We start from the raw sequence: 21,579 nt of genomic DNA, 5'->3' as shown, positions 1-21,579 counted from the left end.
TATTCCCTCTTGATTAATAGCAGTTTATGGACTCTTCTCCTCCAGGAAATTATTCAAACATTTTTTAAACCCAGCTACGCTAGCTGCCTTAACCCCATCCTCTGGCAACGAATTCCAGAGCTTAATTGTGCGTTGAGTGAAAAAAAATGTCTCCAATTTGTTTTAAATGTGCTATTGGCTAACTTCATAGAATGCCCCCTATTTCTTGTATTATCTGAAAGAGTAAATAGCCGTTTCACATTCACCCATCCAAGTCCTTTCATGATTTTGTAGACCTTTATCATATCCCCCCTCAGCCATCTCTTCTCCAAGCTGAACAGCCATAACCTCTTTAGTCTTTCCTCATAGGGAAGCCGTTCATTATTTTGGTCACCCTCCTTTGTACTTTTCTCCAGTACAACTATATCTTTTTTGAGATGTGGCAACCAGAATTGCACACAGTATTCAAGATGTGGTCTCACCATAGAACGATACAGAGACATTATCCGTTTTATTTGCTATTCCCTTCCTAATAATTCCTAACCTTCCGTTTGCTTTTTTGATCGCCACAGCACACTGAGCCAGCGATTTCAGTGTAATATCAACTATGATGCCTAGATCTCTTTCTTGGGTGGTAGCTCCTAATATGGAACCTAACATTGTGTAACAATAGCATGGGTTATTTTTCCCTATATGCAACACCTTGCACTTATCCACATTATATTTCATCTGCCATATGGATGCCCAATCTTCCAGACTTGCAAGGTCCTCCTGCAATTTATCACAGTCTGCTTCTGATTTAACTATTCTAAAAAATGTATCTGCAGATTTGATCACCTCACTCGTCGTACTTCTTTGCAAGAGGGAAAAGAGTAGGTGCCAAGCCTACACTACTCTTACTACTTATTTCTATAATACTGTACAGATACATGTAGATAGAGCTTGATAATCAAAAGAAAGTTGGGCATCTAGACTTTTGAATTTTACAATTTTCTGACGCTGAGTGTCTTAAATCATTGGCATCTACATTTAGGAGCCTAGAAAGGGGCAGGGCCAGTTCATGGGACCAAGTTTACGCACTCAGCAGATTTCCAGTGCTGCTTCCCTAAATTAGGAGCTTAAAGTTAGGTCATCCTTATTCTGGGCCTAACTTTAGGCATCTCAATGTAAGGTGCCGAAAGTGAAAGCAAAGAAATGCTTTAGACCCCTCTACTTTTTTTTTTGGGGGGGGGTCAATAATCAGCGGCATTTAGCTGAATGCTGACTTTTCAATATTTCCCTCACTTATCTGTCTAATGTTTAGCCAGGTAACTCATTATCCAACTAAAATTTCACCAGATTATGTAGAAGCATTCTGGGGGCATTCCGGGCCTAACTGTGATGGTCAGAGTTACCTGGATAACTCATGTGGCTGTGGAGTGGTCCTAAAGATATCTTTAAGATAACCGGATGTATTCAGTAGTCTGGCTGCACTGCTGAACGTCCCTCCAAAGTTAGTCAGATAAGTGTATGTCTCTAATTTTGCAGTCCAGCCAGTGACTGAATTTTACGCCCTTTGAACACAGGTGCCTAGCTTATGTGCATATGTTTGAGTGCTTAGCACTCTTTGGAGCCGATGCAGTGCAGTGCACTCTGATCGCTAAATGTGCGTCCGAGATGCACATTTTTTTTTTTTACATCAGGAGTGAATTAGCACCTAGACAACCCATGTCCAACATGGAGTGAATCTAATAGCGCTCATCACATGCAAATGCATGTGAATGAGGCTATTAGGAATTCACTCCTGATGTAAAAAAAAAAAAAATGTGAATCGCAGACGCACATTTAGCGATCAGAAATTAATGCCTACCTGGAGCAGGCTTTAAAAGCTCTCAAAACTAGTACAGAAAAGCAGAAAAAACTGCTTTTCTGTACTGCCTCCTACTTAATATTATTGCGATATTAAGTAGGAGGAAAAAGTAAAGTAAATTAACAAAAAAAAAAGTTTAAAAAACCAACACCGGCAGTCAGATGCAGGAAACAGACGCTCAACTGACAAGCATCCATTTCCTGAATGGCCTGGCTGTGTGGCGTTTAGGAAAACCGATGCCGAGTTTATCGGCGTTGGTTTTCCTAACCCGTGAACGGCCAATGCTGATCGGGTCCTCGTTAGCAAGGAGGCACCAGGGGTGCACAAGCGACCCTACCGCCTCCTTGCTAACGCAACCCCCTTATTTAAATATTGCATGGCGCCGCACCCGCTTTCTGCACATATTCATTGCATCGGCCCCTTTGAATATTTGGGATCCTAAGAGTCAATCCCTGCTCTGTTTAGCTTCAATCTGCTCAAGCCATACAGACAAGAGCTCTCAGGGAATGTATGCATTACAGTAAACAGGATGAAAACCAACAGGATCATTCATCAAAATGTGTTATGGCGATATCACGGGCGTTAGGGCCCTAACACCCGCGATCACGCCATAAGGCATGTGTTATTTATCACATCGCGAGTGTGTATGCAAATATTTAAATTTTAGGAAAAGGGGAGGAGTTTGGGCGGGGTTTATGAAAATGAGGGATGTTTAGCGTTGCATGCAATAGCGCAACGCACGTTATCGCACATTTTAACGCTGGAAATAACTACACCATTTTTCCATTTCGGGCAGGGGAGAGAGAGAGTAGAGTGGGGAGGGAGGAAGAGAGAGAGAGTGCCTCTGGGGTGGCACACATATTAATCATCTATTTATACCACTATAGGAAGTTCATCTTGTAACTCAAGTTGAGGGTTTGGTGATGGTCTAGGGATTGGGGGCCAGTTTTACATGCACAGTGAGAAGAACACACAGCACAGTACACATCAGTGAAGGTTGATGTGATTTGAAATAAGGAAAGGTACACAAAGATGAGATTTCTACAATGTACTCTCGCCCTAGCTTGATGCACTCTCTACCTGTGCATGTAAAATTGGTCCCCAAACCCTAGACCACCACAAAACCTCACCTTGAGTTACTAGTTGACCTTCCTCTCTGTCTCTCTCTCAAATAAGGAAATGCCTCAAAAATTTCCCTAACCATGCCCCTTTTCCTTATTTCGGGTGTTATTCATGCAAAATTTATAGCATTTTGATGAATCTAGGGGCAAGAGAGCTGTGACCAACAAAGGGAACAGTTTTTGAAAGACTTAAAGAACTTGGAATCTGGTTTTATTTTCTTTCATTTGGATCTTTTAACTTAAGTAAAATTCCTGTAGAAAACAGGTGAGGGCTATATACTGCAGTTATCATTAAATGGTCTCTTTTAGTGTCCTCTAAATGACCTATTAGGGTTTTTCTAAGCATGTAGCTTTGCTCAGTAGCATACATTTTTTGCACATTAACTAACGGAAAATAAAATCATGAGAATTATATTCTTTCTGTAGTGCCTGGCTGGCAGCAAAGTTAACTATATGTCATTAAAATTAGCATGTCCTATGTCTGAATAGTCTGATCCTATACCGATTCCAAAGATGCACAATTCTTACTTTGTTGGCTTACTGCCCCAACACCTGACATTTTGAAAATGCTATACCTGTCAGCAGTTTTTTTCACAACTGTCAAGTACATAAAACTGCTCTGCAGTATATTTTTTTAAACGTTGGGGGACAAATTGGCTGCCTATTGGGAACAGCTCCATGCTTAACTGATCTCCATTAAGAGTGCTGTGTTTGAACAACGGGCAAATCAGTGGCCCAGGGACTGAGAGAGAATTAAAGTTTCTGTTTTCTTTCTCTTTGAGAATTGCAATACAAGCAATTTTGGTTGTTCCAGTTAAAGGTATCTACACCTACTGAGGTTCCCATTTTCTGTCCCAATAGAACTCTGTAGGAGAGTGTTATGCAATACTTTGACCAAATTCAAAATTATCCTTCAGTTTTTGTGGCCTTATTCACAAAAAATACCCAAACAAAAAAAACCAGAACCCTTTCTTCCATGTGGGATCCATATATGAAGGACTTACAGTAGAACCTGAAATAAACTGCCAATCTAATAGAGGATCGCAGGTTTTTGCGTGACAGTGAAACTGTAGATGAGATTGCTCACTTGTACTTCCATTGAGTGCAATGGGGCTTTGTTTTCTCGCAGGCCCTGCTAGACTGTGACCAATCGGCAAAGCTTGCCATTTTCTTGACTTATGCAACATTGGTGCAGGAAACCTAGGGGTCAGAGTCAGCCTGTCAAAGTGCGCTTTGTCTTTGCACATGCAGACAGGAAGGACAAAATAAGTTGCTGTCTGATTTCATGCTGTAATTGTCAGAGAAAACATTCATTTGCTTCCTGTGGCATTGGATATTATGTTTCTGAAGTACAGAGAGAACAGACTTTGAAAAAGTGAAAGGTTGACTTCAACATATGTTAATTGATTCTTGCCATCTGTGAGCGATATAGCAGAGTGGTTAGTAGGAAAAGTTTGTCTTTTTGTAGATGACACTAAGATCTGAGGCAGAGTATATTTCTCTGAGGGACTAGACTAAATGAAGAGCAATCTGAGAATGCTTGAGGCTTAGTTGTATGCTTGGCAGCTAAGCTGCAGTGCAAAAAGTGCAGAATTCATTCATTTGAGGAGAGGAAATCCAAGGAAGCATTATGTGATTTTTTTTTTTTTTTTGTATGTGTGGGTGGGGGAGGGGGGGTGGAATGGAGGGTAAGATACTGTGCAGACTTAAGGTGGTGATATCTGATGATCTCAAGGTAGCGAAACGACGTGACAAGGCAGTTGTCAAAGTCAGAGGAATGCTTGGGTATATTGGGAGAAACAAAGCCAGCAGGAAAAAAGAAGTTGATAATGCCTCCTTTATTGATGAGACCACATCTGGAGGTAATTCTGTATATAGACAGAGTAGAGACAGTACAGAAAGAGGCTACAAAACTGGTACAGGACCTGCACCTAAAGCAGGATGAGATGATACGTAAAGACCTAAGTAGAGGAAAGGACCAAGACAAGGGAATATGATCAAGACATTCAAGTGCCTGAGAGGTATTATTAATGCACAAGGAATAAACCTGTTTCAGCAGAAAGGAAGCTCTAGAGCAAGAGTTTGTGGCATGAGGCTCCAAGGTGTAGACTCGGGCCCAACGTCAGAAAATATTTCTTCACGGAAATATTTCCAGGGGAGGTGGTGGAGGCAAAAGCAATTAACTGAATGCAAGAAAGCCTGGGAGAAACACAGAGGATCCTCTGATTGTGAAGGTGGGAAGGGAAAGCCAGTTATCAACTGATGTCTGTGGCACTGAACTGTAAATTGGGCAGGTCGATCCAGTAAGGCCGCGGTAGAAACAGTGCGGTAGTGTCAGGTAGTGTCAGGCGCACCCTTCCTCCCCGCACGCACAGTTCTCTTCACTAACTCCCCGATACTCTCCTCTAATCGCATGCAAATGCATGCCGCGACTTTAAAGCGGTAGGGAAGGGTTATGCCCGCGTAACCCATTTTACTGTATAGGCGCTTAATACAGCGCCTATACATTAACCTGGGTGCGCTGGTACCTGTCATTTCAAATGACATTTGAAATGACAGGCACCAGGAAGTGTAAAAATCAAAATTTTTAAATACCTGTCGGAGGGCCGCGTGGGTCCAGGCGGCCGGCGGGATCCGGGGGGCTGGTGGTCGAGTGTTAAATCTAGGCCGCGGGCGGGTGGGCGCCTGTTCCGGGCGGGTGGACGCGCGTTAGTTTCAGACGGCCGCGTGGGTACAGGCGGCCGGCGGCGGCGGGAGCCGGGTGGTCGCGTGTTAAATCTAGGCCGCGGGCGGGTGGGCGCCTGTTCCAGGCAGCGGCGGCGGGGGGACACGCGTTAGTTCGAGACGGCCGGCGGGTGGTCGCGTGTTAAATCTAGGCCGGGTCCGCACAGGCGCGCATTCATTCTTCCAGGCGGAGGAGCCGGTGGCGAAAGCAGCCGGCTCCTCCGCCTGGATGAATGAATTCATTCACTGCCGGTGGGGGCTGCCTCTCCGGTAGCCCCCACCGGCAGTGAATGAATGAATGTGCGCCTGTGCGACCCCTGCGATTCGGCGCTCAAGGCAGTCACATGCCGTGACGTCACGCCGTGAGCGCCGAATCGCAGGGGTCGCACAGGCGCGCATTCATTCACTGCCGGTGGGGGCTGCCTCCGGCAGCCCCCACCGGCAGTGAATGAATGCGCGCCTGTGCGGACCCGGCCTAGATTTAACACGCGACCACCCGCCGCCCGCCGGCCGTCTCGAACTAACGCGTGTCCCCCCGCCGCCGCTGCCTGGAACAGGCGCCCACCCGCCCGCGGCCTAGATTTAACACGCGACCACCCGGCTCCCGCCGCCGCCGGCCGCCTGTACCCACGCGGCCGTCTGAAACTAACGCGCGTCCACCCGCCCGGAACAGGCGCCCACCCGCCCGCGGCCTAGATTTAACACTCGACCACCAGCCCCCCGGATCCCGCCGGCCGCCTGGACCCACGCGGCCCTCCGACAGGTATTTAAAAATTTTGATTTTTTCTTCTGACAGGTTTTATGTGTCCCACATCATTACATTTTCTCGATCATCTCTGTATCGCTTTTTTTTTTTAATTGTGTTTTATTGTTTTTGAGTATCTTAAGCGGTGTCGATGGATTTGTTACTAGACTCACAGTCCTAACTCCTACTAGGGGGAGGCGGTAAACTAACACGTTACGGCCGCGGCAAAACAGTGCGTTACTAATTAGAGAACCTGAGTGCCCGTTACGGTATCGGAGGGGAATAGCTAATTCCTTCATTATACAGCTAATTCGTTCATTTACATGCCGGGTGCGGGAAGGGTTACGCGTCTGTTTTAAGAAGCGCTACGGACGCGCAAAACTGGAGACTGTATCGCTGGTTTGCCTTACGCGTCCGAATTGTGCGCAGCAAGCTCGTTACAGACGAGAAATCTTCAACTGAACTTTACTGGATCGACCTGTAAATGGGCCTTAAGGTCCTTATCGGCCATTATACTCTATGTTTATGTGTGATATTCCTTAAGCTAAATTTGTCCATCCAAGCACAACAGTATATATCTTCACTTTTTTTTTTTATTTAAATTATTTATTTATTCATTTTCATATCATTACAAACATTCAAAATAGTTTGTAACATAAAATCTTTACATTCCAGTACAAACCATTCTTCTGTAATATTGTTAAGAAGCAATAAGGACCCTTAAAGTTTCATTAGAGCAATAAGGTAATTTTCTAATTTAATAAGGAAATTTACAGATTTTCTCTTTATATTATACCTCAATCCGGTTGGATGTCACCTACCTCAATCTTACATTTATCTAGAAAAGCTCTTAAATGTGCTGGTTCGTAATAAACATACTTATTGTTCTTATACATAAATGTACATTTACATGGATACTTAATAACTACCTGGATCCCTAGTGCCTTAGCTTCTGACATCATCTCTACAAATTTTTTCCTTCTGGTTTGAGTATCCTTTGTAAGATCAGGGTAGATCCATATTTTTTGACCAAAAAATTTTTTGTCACGATTTTGAAGAAATGTTCTCAAAATCATGTCCCTATCCCTTTCATTCACAAAGGATACTAACAATGTCCCTCTAAATTCAATTTGCTCCTCAGAAGGTGCTTCAAGGAAGGCTGTCAATTCTGTTTCTAAGTTAACATCTAATATCCTGGGTTCATTTCTAATTCCTATATTAGGTACAAAGTAGATTTTTGAGATATCTGGTATTTTATCTTGTGTTATTAATAAGACATTCATCAAATATTTTTTAAATTGTTCTTTGGGCGAGATCAATTTCACACTTGGGAAATTTAGTATTCTCAGATTTAGATATCTCATCTTATTTTCAATTTTTTCATAATTTCTTTTCATTAACTCATCTGATTTAATCAGATTAACTTGGACTTCTTTCATAGATGATAATTGTACAGAAATCTCATTAATCTTAAGTTCATGTGTATTTACCACAGGTTCAATTACATTCACTTTATTTTGGGATGCATTTATAGATTTAGTTAATAATGATATTGAATTATCTAAAGTCATTAGGGCTTTCCATATAGAATCCAACGTGATGACCTCTGGTTGTACTATTTTCTGAATATTGAGGTTTAGTAACATCTCTCCTTCCTGGCATACCTCTGAAATCTTTTGGATTTCTGTAGCCAGGTTCTCTTCACATCGTTCTGATGCTATATTTACCCCTATAGGTCCACCTTCCAATTCCTCCTCTGAGATCATGGGCTTACATGCTGCTAGCTGTTTCCCATGATCTGAATTTGAAAAGGGTCCCGGGGTTGGATGTGAGGGGGTTTGAGGTGCTCCGGGGCTTAAGGAAGTTTGAATGTCCAGGAAGGTAAGGTTTTGCTCTAAACCTATACCCTCAGCGGACTTTGCACCCGGTGTTGAGACTGCTACTGGTGTGAAAAAAGCCTTCTATTGCTTGCTGCGTAAGGGTAGGTTGCGCAGGTACAGAGGAGTCCATGCGCAAGCGCCCCTTGCGTTTAGTATGTGGCATAATAAAGTAGACAAATGTAAAAGTTCCTACCACACCAGATTTCCTTTTCACGAATTCCTTGGTCCTCTGGGAGGGTTGGGAGAGTCCAAAAACGAGTATAATGAGGTGTTATTTCTGCACCATCTCCAGCCGTCGAAAGCAAGTCGAAAATAAGTCGCGCGCCAAAGTCGCACGCCCCTTCGATGGCGCGCGGCTTAGACAACGCGCCGGCGGACACTACGCGCCGCGGCAGCAGTGGCTTTGTAGCGGAAGACTGGTTGCGGCAAAGTGACGTCAGATAGGCGGAGGAGGGTTTCGCAGGGCCGGGAACCTCACCCCACTTCAGGCAGGTCTTTTCTCCTTCCTCAATTTAGTGCCGCGGCAGCGGCGGCTTTGTAGCGGAAGACTGGTCGCGGCAAAGTGACGTCAGATAGGCGGAGGAGGGTTTCGCAGGGCCGGGAACCTCACCCCACTTCAGGCAGGTCTTTTCTCCTCTCCTTCCTCAATTTAGTGCCGCGGTAGCGGCGGCTTTGTAGCGGAAGACTGGTCGCGGCAAAGTGACGTCAGATAGGCGGAGGAGGGTTTCGCAGGGCCGGGAACCTCACCCCACTTCAGGCAGGTCTTTTCTCCTCTCCTTCCTCAATTTAGTGCCGCGGTAGCGGCGGCTTTGTAGCGGAAGACTGGTCGCGGCAAAGTGACGTCAGATAGGCGGAGGAGGGTTTCGCAGGGCCGGGAACCTCACCCCACTTCAGGCAGGTCTTTTCTCCTCTCCTTCCTCTATATCTTCACTTTCTATGACATATTAGAAACTGAAGTGCCTTGGCCTTCTTTTGGGGTTGCTGCATTCAGGGAGCACATGGTATGTCAGATATGTAGGGGGGAAGTTAGTTTGCTTTCCGCAGAACTCGATATTGTGCTCAGTAGAGTCAGTGACCTTGTACCTAGAAGGACTCAGCGTCCTAATGCTTGGTTACTGCTCTGCGTAAACATTCAGTATCTTTATTAGTTCCTTTTGTGGTAGATAGTTTAACGCAGCCTTTCTCAACATTGTTCCTCGAGAGATCAGGCTTGAAAAAAAAATTAACATAGTTCTTTGAACTTTGCGTGCCATCCTGCCATTCAGAGGAAAGCAATGAACATTTTGCTGCAGTTTTCATTTTCTTACATGTGTGGGCAAGCTTTTTCATGTTTAACAAGCATCAAGAGTAAGGACAGACATCGTCTCATTTCAGTTGAAGATGGAAGTCATGTAAGCCTGTCTCAGGTCCTACACAGAATTAAATATTTGTGCAGCAGCAAACAAACACAGGTTTCACATTAAAGAAGTACATTTCATTCTGTATTCTTAGTTTCAAAAATAACACTTGTTATGCCTATATAGGCCTATAAAAGAGATGAAGAGTTTTAAAAATTTATGGAAGGGGTACTTAACAAAAAGAGGAGGCTAATAACCTGACCTAAATAAACAGATCCAGAGAAAAATCGCATTCTCTACTCAAAGGAGCACTGACAGTTATTATTGGATTATTACAATTTACTGATCATGCTGATTTACCATGAGCTATAGATATATAATAATTTTTATGCAGAGGTTCCCTGAGACCCGAAAATTATTTCAAGGATTCCTCCATGGTAAAAAGGTTGAGAAAGGCTGATGTAATATTTTGAATTGTTCTTGTTAAGGAGAGACTGAGGCAGATGCTTGTAGGCTTGACTCACGGAAATATAATCAAATACTGCAGATATATCAAGGGAAGAAAGACGCTCATTAGGCAAATAATTTTTTAATGATGTTTTCCATCAAGAAATCCAAAGCATGTGCAGCTTTAAAATAATGTTTCCTTTTTCCTTTCTTCCCAAGGCACACTTTTTGGCAGTATCGCCGAGAGAACCCAGAAAGTAAGGTTGGTGATCCCCCTCCTGATGGCCTGCCTGGGTTTAACAGTGGAGTTATACTGCTGAACCTGGAAGCCATGCGCCAGTCCAAACTCTACAACCAGTTACTGGCGCCCGGTGAGGTGCAGAAGCTGACAGAGAAGTATCACTTCAAGGGTCACCTGGGCGACCAGGACTTCTTTACGATGATTGGAATGGAGCATGCAGAGCTGTTCCACATCCTGGACTGCGTTTGGAACAGGCAGCTCTGCACCTGGTGGAGGGACCATGGGTACAGCGAGGTTTTTAATTTCTACTACAGGTGTGAGGGCCACGTCAAAATTCTGCATGGAAACTGCAATACTCCGATTCCCGAGGAATAGGCCTGCGCCACTAGCCTTGGCATGGTCAGTTAGGAGGCTTTCATGGGTTTCGACTTCCAGAGGAGAGAGCGCTATGGAGAGGAAATGAGAATAATAATAATTAAAGACTAGGTAGGACAGGGCCTTTCTAGAAAGGAAGTCGTATTTGAGGAAATGAGAGAAAGCAGCAGGTTACTGGTCAGTGTTTGTGCTCCCGTATATCTGGCAGAACTGATGATTCTTTGCAGACATGGAGCATATGCAGTCGCCGACTAGCCAGAGTGAACATTTGCAAGCAGTCCTCTTACAAGAGAGCATATCGCACTTGATAGAAAGATACTGTTTCACTGGGCTTCAAGTTGCCGTAAAGACGGTACCCCGGGAATGCTGACCACTAGGTGTTGCTTATTAATGTAGTTGACAGACAGCAACAAGAGTTACCATCAAGCAAGAATTAAAAAAGATTGCAGGGTTATTTATTTTTAGGAAACTTAAAGGACCGTGTTTTGATGCTGCATCTTAAGCGCAGAGTTAAGCGGTGTAACAATTTGAAACGGTGTTCTGGTAGAGTAGAAATTCTGCGAAATGCAAAATAATAATAATTAAGCTACAGTGATTCCACATGTTCATTTTAAAAAATCTTGCAAGGGTGAAAAAAAACTACGGTAAGTTGGAAACTACTACACTGATAACTTATGACATCTTGCAGCATGTCTGTATGAATAGCATGACCGTATAACATGTTACACTAGTGTCCTGGTCAGCTTTTGGTATAACTAGTGTTGCTGCTGTGCAGTAAATCATTTTTCTAATTGCTCTCTTTAGGTGTGGGTATAGGTGTATATGCACACATGTAAACACACACATTGAAAATGACCCCAGGAGTTGCACATGTAAAGTGGAAGTGATTTCGCATATACAGCAAGGAGGCATTCCCAAGGTAGGGTTGGTGGTGGAAAATCATTTATGCACACACTTTTAGTTTTCAAAATTATGCCCGTAAAAGTTCACGTGGACATTTATACCTGCTCTCTAACAAGTGTGGGGCTGTGGAGATTTATGCTAGTATTTTATAAACTCTGTGGCCAGAGCAGCACAGTTTATGCAATACCACAAATTTATGCCCAAAAAGTATGTGCATCTGTTTCAGTGCGCAGGTAATGGAAGAAAGTGAACATCTTCTCTACCCATTCTATAAAAATCCGTGCACAATAATTGTAACAGCTGCATGTGTAAAAACCCAGAAATAAACTTGAAGGTAGATAGTCTATAAAGTATATACATACTCCACTTCTGAAATACTTGCTTATGCGTGTGCTTGGAATCACCAGTTCGCCAATACTTCCCAGGCCTTCCACCAAAAGACTACAGACAAAAGACAAGTATGACTTCATTTGCACAAATCGATTAGCAGGTGTAAAAGGATGTGGACAAGTTCGGAAATCCAACTTGTGCGCGTACGTCCAAACACCACCCTTAAACCGCCCCTATTAATGTTGATGCGCGACACTGAACATGCACGCATACTCTCAAAGTTTATAGAGTAGCATGTTTGTGAGTACAAGCTAATTTTATGTGCACAACCACTGTGTGTCTCTTGAAAGATTACCTCATATGCACACAGTCTTTTTTCAATCTATAGAACTTAATCAGGAAGTTGCAGTAAGTTAAAGCAGAGGTCAGAGAGGAGGGCAGAGGTCAGAAGTTATCTTGGAAGATGGACAGAATAAAAATCAATGAGAACAAAGTATTTCTGTTTTTAGCGTCGACTCACGGCACACAAACGTTAGCATTCCATAATTCACAGTAGCAAGACCCAAAGTCTCCAGGCCTTGCATTTCAGCTGTTTCTACATTGTTACTTTTGTGATGTTAGTAGTAGCTTGGTTATACTGTACTTTGTTTTTAAAGCTCCGTGATATAAGAGAGGGCGTCCAGAGAATCCCACGTGACTCTGAAGTCTAGAGTTAAATAGTGCTGCGCCATCACGGGGCAGAACTGTAGAGCCATGAAGATAACTGAACGCAGAACCACCATTCTGTGCAGCTTATTACAAGTGCCAAATGACTGGGGTTTTTTTCTTTTTTAACATGCAATTTTTAATTGTTTGGACCATTTGAAGAATGAGGCTGGAAAGCTCATGGACTACATGTTTGGTTTTTTTTTGGGTTGTCCTTCAGAAGGTATTGCAAATACAAAGACTCTCGTTTTCTCCAGGACCAAAGCAGCTATTGTGATTCTGCACTGCAATTATTGGACCAGGGCCTGATGTACCTGGCTTTTCTTCCCATCCTAGGAGGTGTAAATGTCTGCAGTTGGCTTTCCTCGACAGTTTTCAGAGTGAAAGCAAGCAGGAAATTTCATTTAGAAACTTACTGTAAGGCTCTGAAAGTAAAAAAAAAAAAAATACCCATGAAGTTTGCACCAATGTGGGCAATTACAAAATTACCCCCTAAATATCTAGGTGAGCTTGAGAAATGTTTAGCAGTTCCCTCCACAGTGAAATCATTGCTCTTTTTGTAAAGTGGATGTCTGTCTTTCACAGCTGCATAATTAACTTTTTATATATACAAAATTTGCTTTCAGCTATGAAATAAATGTTCATATATTTTAAGAAATGACTATTGAGGACCCAAGTAAAATGTTTTTATCAAACCTTTCCTACCATGCTCGAATCATAGCTAATGCGCATTTGTTTTTGGGAGGGGGGGGGGGGGGTGGACAAATGACTAATTGTGACACTGTTTTGATGCACATTTGGAAGTCTTGTGTTGAAGGAAGCATATTACTGTGCAATGGTGATGTGACTGCATCCCTTGCGGCGCAAAAAGGATATAGAGGTGAGTGAGTTATCCGCCGTGCATGTTCCTGCAGCCGTTAATGTGTGCAGCTATTCTGTTTGCAGATCCTTCTGTAGCTACTTCAGAGCTTTATGGCATGTGAAGTTAATTTCTGAGCACAGTTTTATTTCGAAACAGATTTAAAATCCCAGCGGGAGAATGACTTGTGGTAAGTATCACTTGAGAACTCTGCTGATCCTGGGCCTTGCTCCAATTAAGCCGAAGTTCTGTTGCTATTGATCTGTGGCATGGAAAAGGAGATAAACCCCCTCTTCCCCCAAGTGACCACAAAGATTCCTTGTGCTACATTTGCCACCTCAACCCCTACTCTCTGTGTGCACTCCCTCAAGAAATGAAGTGTGGCACTTAACCTGGGCACACAGTACCCTTCTGATGCCTGAGGGAAAGGAAGAGCAAGCAAACAAGAAATAGAATGAAGTTCCTGAAACAACCCCAGTTACAGATTCTTTAAAACATCTGGTATTAAAATAAATGGCCAGTTAAAGCTGTGCCTGCTTTCTGTAATTACTGTTATGCAGTTGTGTGTGAAAAGGATTTCAGTTTTTTTGTTGTTTAATTTAGATAATCAGCTAACACTAAAATATCCAGCACCCGCCAACCCTCCCCTCCCCCAATTTCTCTTTGTGAATGGTGCATTTGCTGATCCACTGTTCCTGAGCTCACTAAGCACAAGAAATATTCATCATATGTATTCACATACATTTGATCTAAGAACCAGGTTAATTTGCATAATTGTATTATAAGCACTGGGATATTTTTTGCTAGTCCCATGTCTACCTCGGATAACCTTGTTTAGTCTTGCTTAATATTTTTCCCTCTTTATATGGTGCCATGTGTCTTAGCAAGGTTTTATAAATAAATTACATTTGACGTCAGTGCTCTTTTCTTACTTGCTTTCTACTTGGTGAGTTTTAAAGGAGTTTGTTAGATTGAAATCTATTTTTGGGAGATATAGGTTATTGACTCCTGCTTTCAAAAGAAATTTGCTGCAGGCACAGAATATAGCCTGAGTGAGGTAGGGAGAAAACTAGTTTTCTCCTTTTGCCTTCTAAACTAACATGAATGGAGCAATGCATTTGCAATGTTGGTCTACTGGCATCTACAGAAGGAAATGCCAAACAACAAGATGCATCCAAGAAGACTTTTTTAATGGATTATCAAATGTCGCAGATGTGTTAGGCCAGTCCTGTAAGTGTAACACATGCAACTTGTCTGCAGCGCTTTATTTCTACACACTAGAATATGAGCATTTTAAAACTTTACATAAATGACTATGCATGCAAAAAAAGGTAATTTCAATGAGAATTGGAATTTTGCAGATTTTGGTGCGCTGAAGCCATGGCATGCTGTATGATCGGCAGCTGTTTTCTTCTAAGATCGGCCTTTGGTAGAGCTTAACAAGATTATAAAATGGCACATTAGTTCATGCGTTAATACAGAGGACATAAGATCCCTTAGTAAAAAGAATGAGCGAAAAGTAAACTTTTTATGCTTTATAACTGGAATGGTTTCAAATATTCATAAGGGCTTTTCCCCTTAGGCCATGGCAATACATGCCCACCTTTGTATTTTGTTTAAATTTCTTTCGAAATTATGCACCTCATTTCAGTTTGGGAGAATGAGATACATAATTTTGAAAATCACTTGATCTTTAGGAACAATAGAGGACATGACTTGGAAAGTACTGAGGCTTCACATATAACCCTAGTGGTTCCGGCCCTGAAAATGGCAAACAGGCACAATAATGTCCAAGCCAGTGACTTTCAGCTGGAATTTTTTGTTGTAATTTATGTATACATTCAGAGCCAACAGCATAATAGTAATGAAATAAGTTATTACTATTATTACAAGAACAACGTAAACAAACATCATATGCAAGGGTATAGAATATGATAACTGTGGGAACGAGCAGTGATTCCCACAGACCTGGGGACAAACTAGATTGATTCCTGCCTTCCTAAAACAGTACTCTTTATTATAACTCACACATGCACATCCATAGTCTATCTTCTCCTCAAACAGTATACACTTTTGCTTACAGTGTATTACTTCATCTCAGCTCAGTGTTTGGACAGTGTTGCATACAGGATCTGCCTTCCTCCCAGAGACCTAGCCTGGTCTGGTTATCCCCATCTGGATCCCAGTTCTTATTCCCCAGTCTCTGGTTATGCCCCCTGAGCTCCACCTGCTCTGAAGGATCCCGCCATAGAGCATACTCTCCTTAAGGCATTTAAAGTAGACAGGTGTCTAGCCTCATCCTGCATAAGAAAATAGGGGAACACTAGGGGTGCTGCCTCACAATAACCCATTCAGAAGCAGTGACAGGTACCTGAAAAAAGAGGTGACCTTTTGTAATATGTTCTACATGCCTCCTAGATTTTCTCACTTATGGCAAAGAATCATTTCTCATCATAAAGATTAGTTTTTTGATCGGTGCAAGCTCAAAAATCTGTTTGTACCAGTTGGTCATGGGGGGAGTGAGAAAATTTCCGTGAGGTTGCAATTGACAACCTTGATAGCATGTATTCCCTGTATGTACCAGGATCATTCCAGACTGTGGGTTATGTTCCCTGTCCAGCAGATGGAGTTAGAACCAAAAATTCCCAGGGGAGGACCTATATAGCCACGCCTCCCTCGCCTCAATCCTCAGTATAGTTCTAACTCCATAACTCAATCCTCAGTATAGTTCTAACTCCATAACTCAATCCTCAGTATAGTTCTAACTCCATAACTCAATCCTCAGTATAGTTCTAACTCCAGCAGACTGAGCAGGGGACACGGTGGTCCCCAGCACTTTTCTAGTTTTATTTTCTCTTTGAGGAATCAATTAAATAATATTAGATAAAGGTTTTTCTTCTAAGGGATAGGTTCTGTAGTGTTCTGACAGGACCACTCCGTTCAAAGAGAGACACTGTTTTCCAGTCAGGAACTTGCTGACAGGCTGTGTTTTTTGCCTGTCACTTTATTTCTCTCTTCCTATCTTTTTGTTTTTTCCTCTTCCTTGCCTGGCTAGAGTGTGGTAAGTGTTATTTTTATTTCATTTACAGTCGTTGGTAGGAACAGGAATTTATCAGGGGTGAAAGTCTGTAGTGCCGACCGCTCCCCCTAGCCCCGGAGTTTTCCTTTTCCCCTCCTCCCTTTCAGGGAGTGATTGGAGTTTCCGCCCTGCAGCTCTGCGACGACCCATTCCCCGGAGCTGCTCACCGTCGGGACGGCGTTTTTCCCCGATGGTCTCTTGGGGACGGTGAGGGGTCCGGAGGCCGAAGAGGTTTATTAATTCGCCGCTTCAGTTGTTGCCGCGCGCCGCAGCCGCCCCTCCCCCTCCCTCCCGCCGCGATGCAAAAAATCGCCGAACGGCTCCGGAGCTCGGCACGGGCTTCAGCAGACCTCAGAGGGATTTTCTTCAGCTTTTCCTGAGGGGGAGTATGGCTTACCTGGTAGGCAGCTTGGAGGAGAGTCGGACTGCGCTGGCAGGAAGCGGCATGCCCCGTTTCCCCTCAGCGCGGGAACGGCGGCCATTTTCTCAGCTGACTCGGAGGCAGCTCTCTCTGAGGAGGACGTCGACGCTCCTCTCCAGGTTTCCTCTAACAGTATGGAGTTTCGGAGCACAACGGACCAGGGCAGGCAAGGGGACGATGTTTCAGGGGGCCCCTCATCAGCACTTCCCGCTTTTTCGCCAGAATTCATTCTTTTAATGCACAAGGCATTTTTACAGAGCAGGGATCCGAATCTTGGAATTTGGGGTCCCCCTCCCTCCAAACTGGCCTGCTTGACACAGCTTTCGACGGCAGACCCTCCCTTAGGGAGGGCTTCTTTGCCCACAGGGGGTGCGGGGTCCACTCAGTCCCCCCCCCCCTGTGATTCCTTTACTGCTGCAACAACCGTCGGGGGATCCATGGCAAGATCCAGATGCGGATGATCCCTCCCTGGCGGCCCAGGTAGAAGGTGACGACCCGAGGGTCCTCCGTATTTTTCAAGCAGCGGAATTGGATGATCTCATCCCCCACATCCTCCAGGAAATGGACATTGACCCTCCTCCGGATCCTGTGGCTCAGGATCCGAAGATTAAGAAAGGGGATCCTCTCCTAGTGGGCTTACGACCTCTAGCGAAAGCTTTTCCCACGCATCACAACATCTTGCAATTGATTTCAAGGGAGTGGGATACTCCTGAGGCCAGTCTTCGAGTCGGTCAAGCCATGGAAAAGTTATACCCTCTCCCCACTGATTTCTTGGAGATTCTTAAGGTTCCTGCTGTTGATTTAGCGGTATCCGCGGTCACGAGACATACTACCATCCCGGTCACGGGCGGGACGGCGTTGAAGGATGTCCAGGATCGCAAGCTCGAGGTTTACCTCAAGCGTATCTTCGAAGTTTCAGCGTTGGGGATGAGGGCTGCTATCTGCAGTTCCCTAGCACAGCGAGCAGCTCTGCGTTGGGTACAACAGCTTCTCACTTCCCAATCTTTGCCACAGGCAGAGACTATTCAGGCTGATAGACTTGAAGCGGTGGTTGCCTATGGAGCTGATGCTTTTTATGATCTGTTAAGGGTCCTCGCTCGTTCCATGGTGGGCGGTGTCCGCTCGTCGTCTTTTGTGGCTACGCAACTGGGTGGCAGATGCTTCGTCTAAGACGCGCCTGAGTTCCCTTCCTTTCAAGGGTAGGTGCCTATTTGGGGAAGATTTGGATCAGATCATCAAATCTCTTAATGAGAATGCGGTGCACAAGCTACCAGAAGATCGTCCACGTTCTTCTAGATCGTTTTATTCCTCCAGAAATAGGTACCGGAATCAACGGAGGTCGCGTCCTACTAGACAGCAGACACCTCGGGCTCCTTCTACATGATCACACACCTGGAACCGGTCCTTTCGGGGGCGCCGCCACGGTAAGGATACTCAAGGGGTAGGTCCTTCCTTGAAGGCTTCACAATGATGCCAGAAGGACCCAAGAGGGGATCCCCCACCTGGGGGGTCGCCTTACTCTCTTTTACAAGGAGTGGGCCCAAACTACGTCGGATCAATAGGTGCTGGACATCTTAAGACAAGGCTACGTATTAGATTTTGTACAAGAACCCCGAGATCGTTTTCTGTTTTCTCCTTGCGGTTCCCGTCTCAAACAATTAGCAGTCCGACAGACTCTCGATCGTCTGCTACAGCTGGGGGCGATAGTACCGGTAGCAGCCTCCGATCTGGGAAAAGGTCATTATTCAATCTACTTCGTGGTTCCCAAGAAAGAGGGCACTTTTCGACCTATCCTGGAACTCAAGACGGTCAACAAGTGTCTCAGAGTTCCTCATTTTCGTATGGAAACGCTCCGTTCAGTGTTAGCAGCCGTGCATCCGGGAGAATTCTTGGCCTCTTTGGACCTTACAGAGGCATACCTTCACATCCCGATCCATCACCATCATCAGTGCTTCTTACGCTTCAAGATTTTGGGACAGCATTTTCAGTTCCGTGCTCTCCCTTTTGGTCTGGCGACGGCTCCGCGTGTCTTCACCAAGATCATGGTAGTGGTGGCGGCGGCGCTCCGCAAGGAGGGTATCCTTGTACATCCCTATCTAGACGACTGGCTCATTCGGGCGAAGTCGAGGACGTAGGGTTACCGTGCTGTAGACAGGGTAGTACAGCTTCTTCAGTCTCTGGGATGGATCGTCAATTTCTCAAAGAGCAAACTGATACCGTCCCAATCGCTGGATTTTCTGGGAGCACACTTCGACACCAGCCGAGCCAAGGTATTTCTGCACCCGGACAGAGCTCGGGCTCTGCGTGCTCAGGTAACACGGTTCTTGGCACTAGTTGCTCCCACGGCGTGGGATTATCTCCAGGTACTGGGAACCATGGCCTCAACAATCGATTTGGTTCCGTGGGCCTTCGCTCATCTCAGGCCTCTCCAGAGGTCTCTGCTTTCACGATGGAACCCAGTGTCGAGAGATTTTCAAGCAGTACTGCCCATCCCGGATGTTGTCTTGCTCAGCTTACAGTGGTGGCTGGACCCTCAACAATTAGCTCAGGGAGTGTCTCTACAGAACCCGAATTGGGTGGTCGTCACCACGGATGCCAGTCTCACCGGCTGGGGGGCGGTCTGTCAGGACAGGTCTCTCCAAGGCCGATGGACGATGGAACAGTCCACTTGGCCCATCAATCGTCTGGAGACCAGAGCAGTCCATCTAGCGCTGCAGGGGTCCTACCCACTGGTACGCAGTCGAGCGATTCGGATTCTTTCGGACAATGCAACCACAGTGCCGTACATCAATCGCCAGGGGGGCACCAGAAGCCATCTAGTCTCGTTGGAGACCGACGAGTTGATGACATGGGCGGAGCTACACTTACAGCGGCTAGCGGCTTCGCACATAGCTGGCGTGGACAACGTTCAGGCAGATTTTCTCAGTCGACAACACCTGGATCCCGGAGAGTGGGAACTCTCGGAGTACGCAATGCGAAGGATAGTACAGCGTTGGGGGAGACCCCATGTGGATCTAATGGCAACCGCGACAAATGCAAAGGCCGCTCGGTTCTTCAGCCGCAGGCGAGAGCGCGGCGCGGAAGGAGTCGACGCGCTGGTTCTTCCCTGGCCTCGACAGTGTCTCCTGTATGTCTTTCCTCCGTGGCCTCTAGTGGGCAAGGTTATCCGACGGATAGAGATGCATCAAGGTCCGGTGATCCTAGTTGCACCAGAGTGGCCTCGTTGACCATGGTTTGCAGATCTTCTCAATCTGGCAGTAGACGGCCCTCTTCGGCTCAGTTATCTGCCACGTCTTCTTCGCCAAGGACCAATATTTTTCAAGGAGGCAGATCACTTCTGTCTTGCGGCTTGGCTTTTGAGAGGCGTCAATTGAGACGGCGTGGATATCCAGAATCTGTCATCTCCACGCTCCTGAAAGCTAGGAAGACATCCACGTCGGTTACTTATGTCAGAGTATGGAAGGTTTTTGAGGAACGGTGCGAGTCAAAATTGATTCTACCAACGCAGGCCTCGGTGACACATGTGCTTTCCTTCCTTCAGGCTGGTCTGGATTTGGGCCTTGCCTATAATTCTCTTCGTGTGCAGGTGGCGGCGTTGGGAGCCTTTCTACGTAGTAATGACAGGGAGCTCCTGGCCTCACATCCAGATATCCTACGTTTTCTAAAGGGGGTAAAACACTTGAAGCCTCCATTTAGGCCACCTTGTCCTTCTTGGAATCTCAATTTGGTACTCCGGGCTCTATGTGCACCGCCTTTTGAGCCTCTGACTTCGGCCACACTCAAGGATGTCACCCTTAAGACCATCTTCCGGGTGGCGATCAGCTCAGCACGTCGGATCTCTGAACTACAAGCTCTATCATGTAGGGAGCCATACCTTCGTTTCACGCCAGGGGGAGTATCCCTGTGGACAGTTCCATCTTTTCTGCCGAAGGTGGTCTCGACTTTCCATCTCAACCAATCGATAGAGCTTCCGTCATTTTTATCCTCTGATTCTTCTGACCTGCGTCGGTTGGATGTCCGACGTTCTTTGATACATTATTTGGAGGTCACTAATGAATTTCGACTCTCCGATCATTTGTTTGTCCTTTGGTCGGGACCCAGGTAGGGTTGCATGGCATCCAAACAATCAATCGCTCGCTGGCTGAAAGGAGCGATTATAGCCGCATACATCGGAGTGGGTAAGTCTCCACCTTTAGCTGTTAAGGCGCATTCTCTCCGCGCTCAAGCGACGTCGTGGGCGGAAAGTTCTGCAGTTTCTTCTCAGGAAATCTGTAGGGCGGCCACATGGAAGTCTCTCCACACTTTCGCAAGACATTATCGTCTAGACATTCGCGTGCCGTCTCACGGTCAGCTTGGAGACAGGATCATACGGGCAGGGCTGTCCGCGACCCACCCATGATGGGGAAGCTTTGGTACATCCCACAGTCTGGAATGATCCTGGTACGTACAGGGAAAAGAAAATTATTCCTTACCTGCTAATTTTCGTTCCTGTAGTACCATGGATCATTCCAGACCCCTCCCTGGTTTTGGGGGTTCTTTGTGGGCCATCCCTGCTTTCCTGTCTTCACAATATTTTCACTCTGT

General features: G+C 45.3%; 1 protein-coding gene across 4 annotated transcripts in view; it reads left to right on the top strand.

Moving 5' to 3' along the window:
• Nucleotides 1-14,412, top strand: part of XXYLT1 (xyloside xylosyltransferase 1) — a 529,386-nt gene extending 514,974 nt beyond the window's left edge. For 3 of the 4 annotated variants that reach the window (XM_029615071.1, XM_029615069.1, XM_029615070.1), the window contains one exon: nt 10,302-14,412. In XM_029615071.1, the coding sequence (XP_029470931.1) occupies nt 10,302-10,698 (397 nt within the window). In that variant the 3' untranslated portion in view covers nt 10,699-14,412. The remainder of the gene's footprint in view (nt 1-10,301) is intronic. The other variant, XR_003858535.1, reaches the window with a different exon arrangement.
• Nucleotides 14,413-21,579: the final 7,167 nt, after the last annotated feature.

The sequence above is a fragment of the Rhinatrema bivittatum genome, chromosome 9 (genome assembly GCF_901001135.1).
Source record: "Rhinatrema bivittatum chromosome 9, aRhiBiv1.1, whole genome shotgun sequence".
Classification (NCBI taxonomy): Eukaryota; Metazoa; Chordata; class Amphibia; order Gymnophiona; family Rhinatrematidae; genus Rhinatrema; species Rhinatrema bivittatum.
The sequence above is the reverse complement of the archived record's forward strand: the minus strand, read 5'-3'. Positions and strand labels throughout refer to the sequence as shown.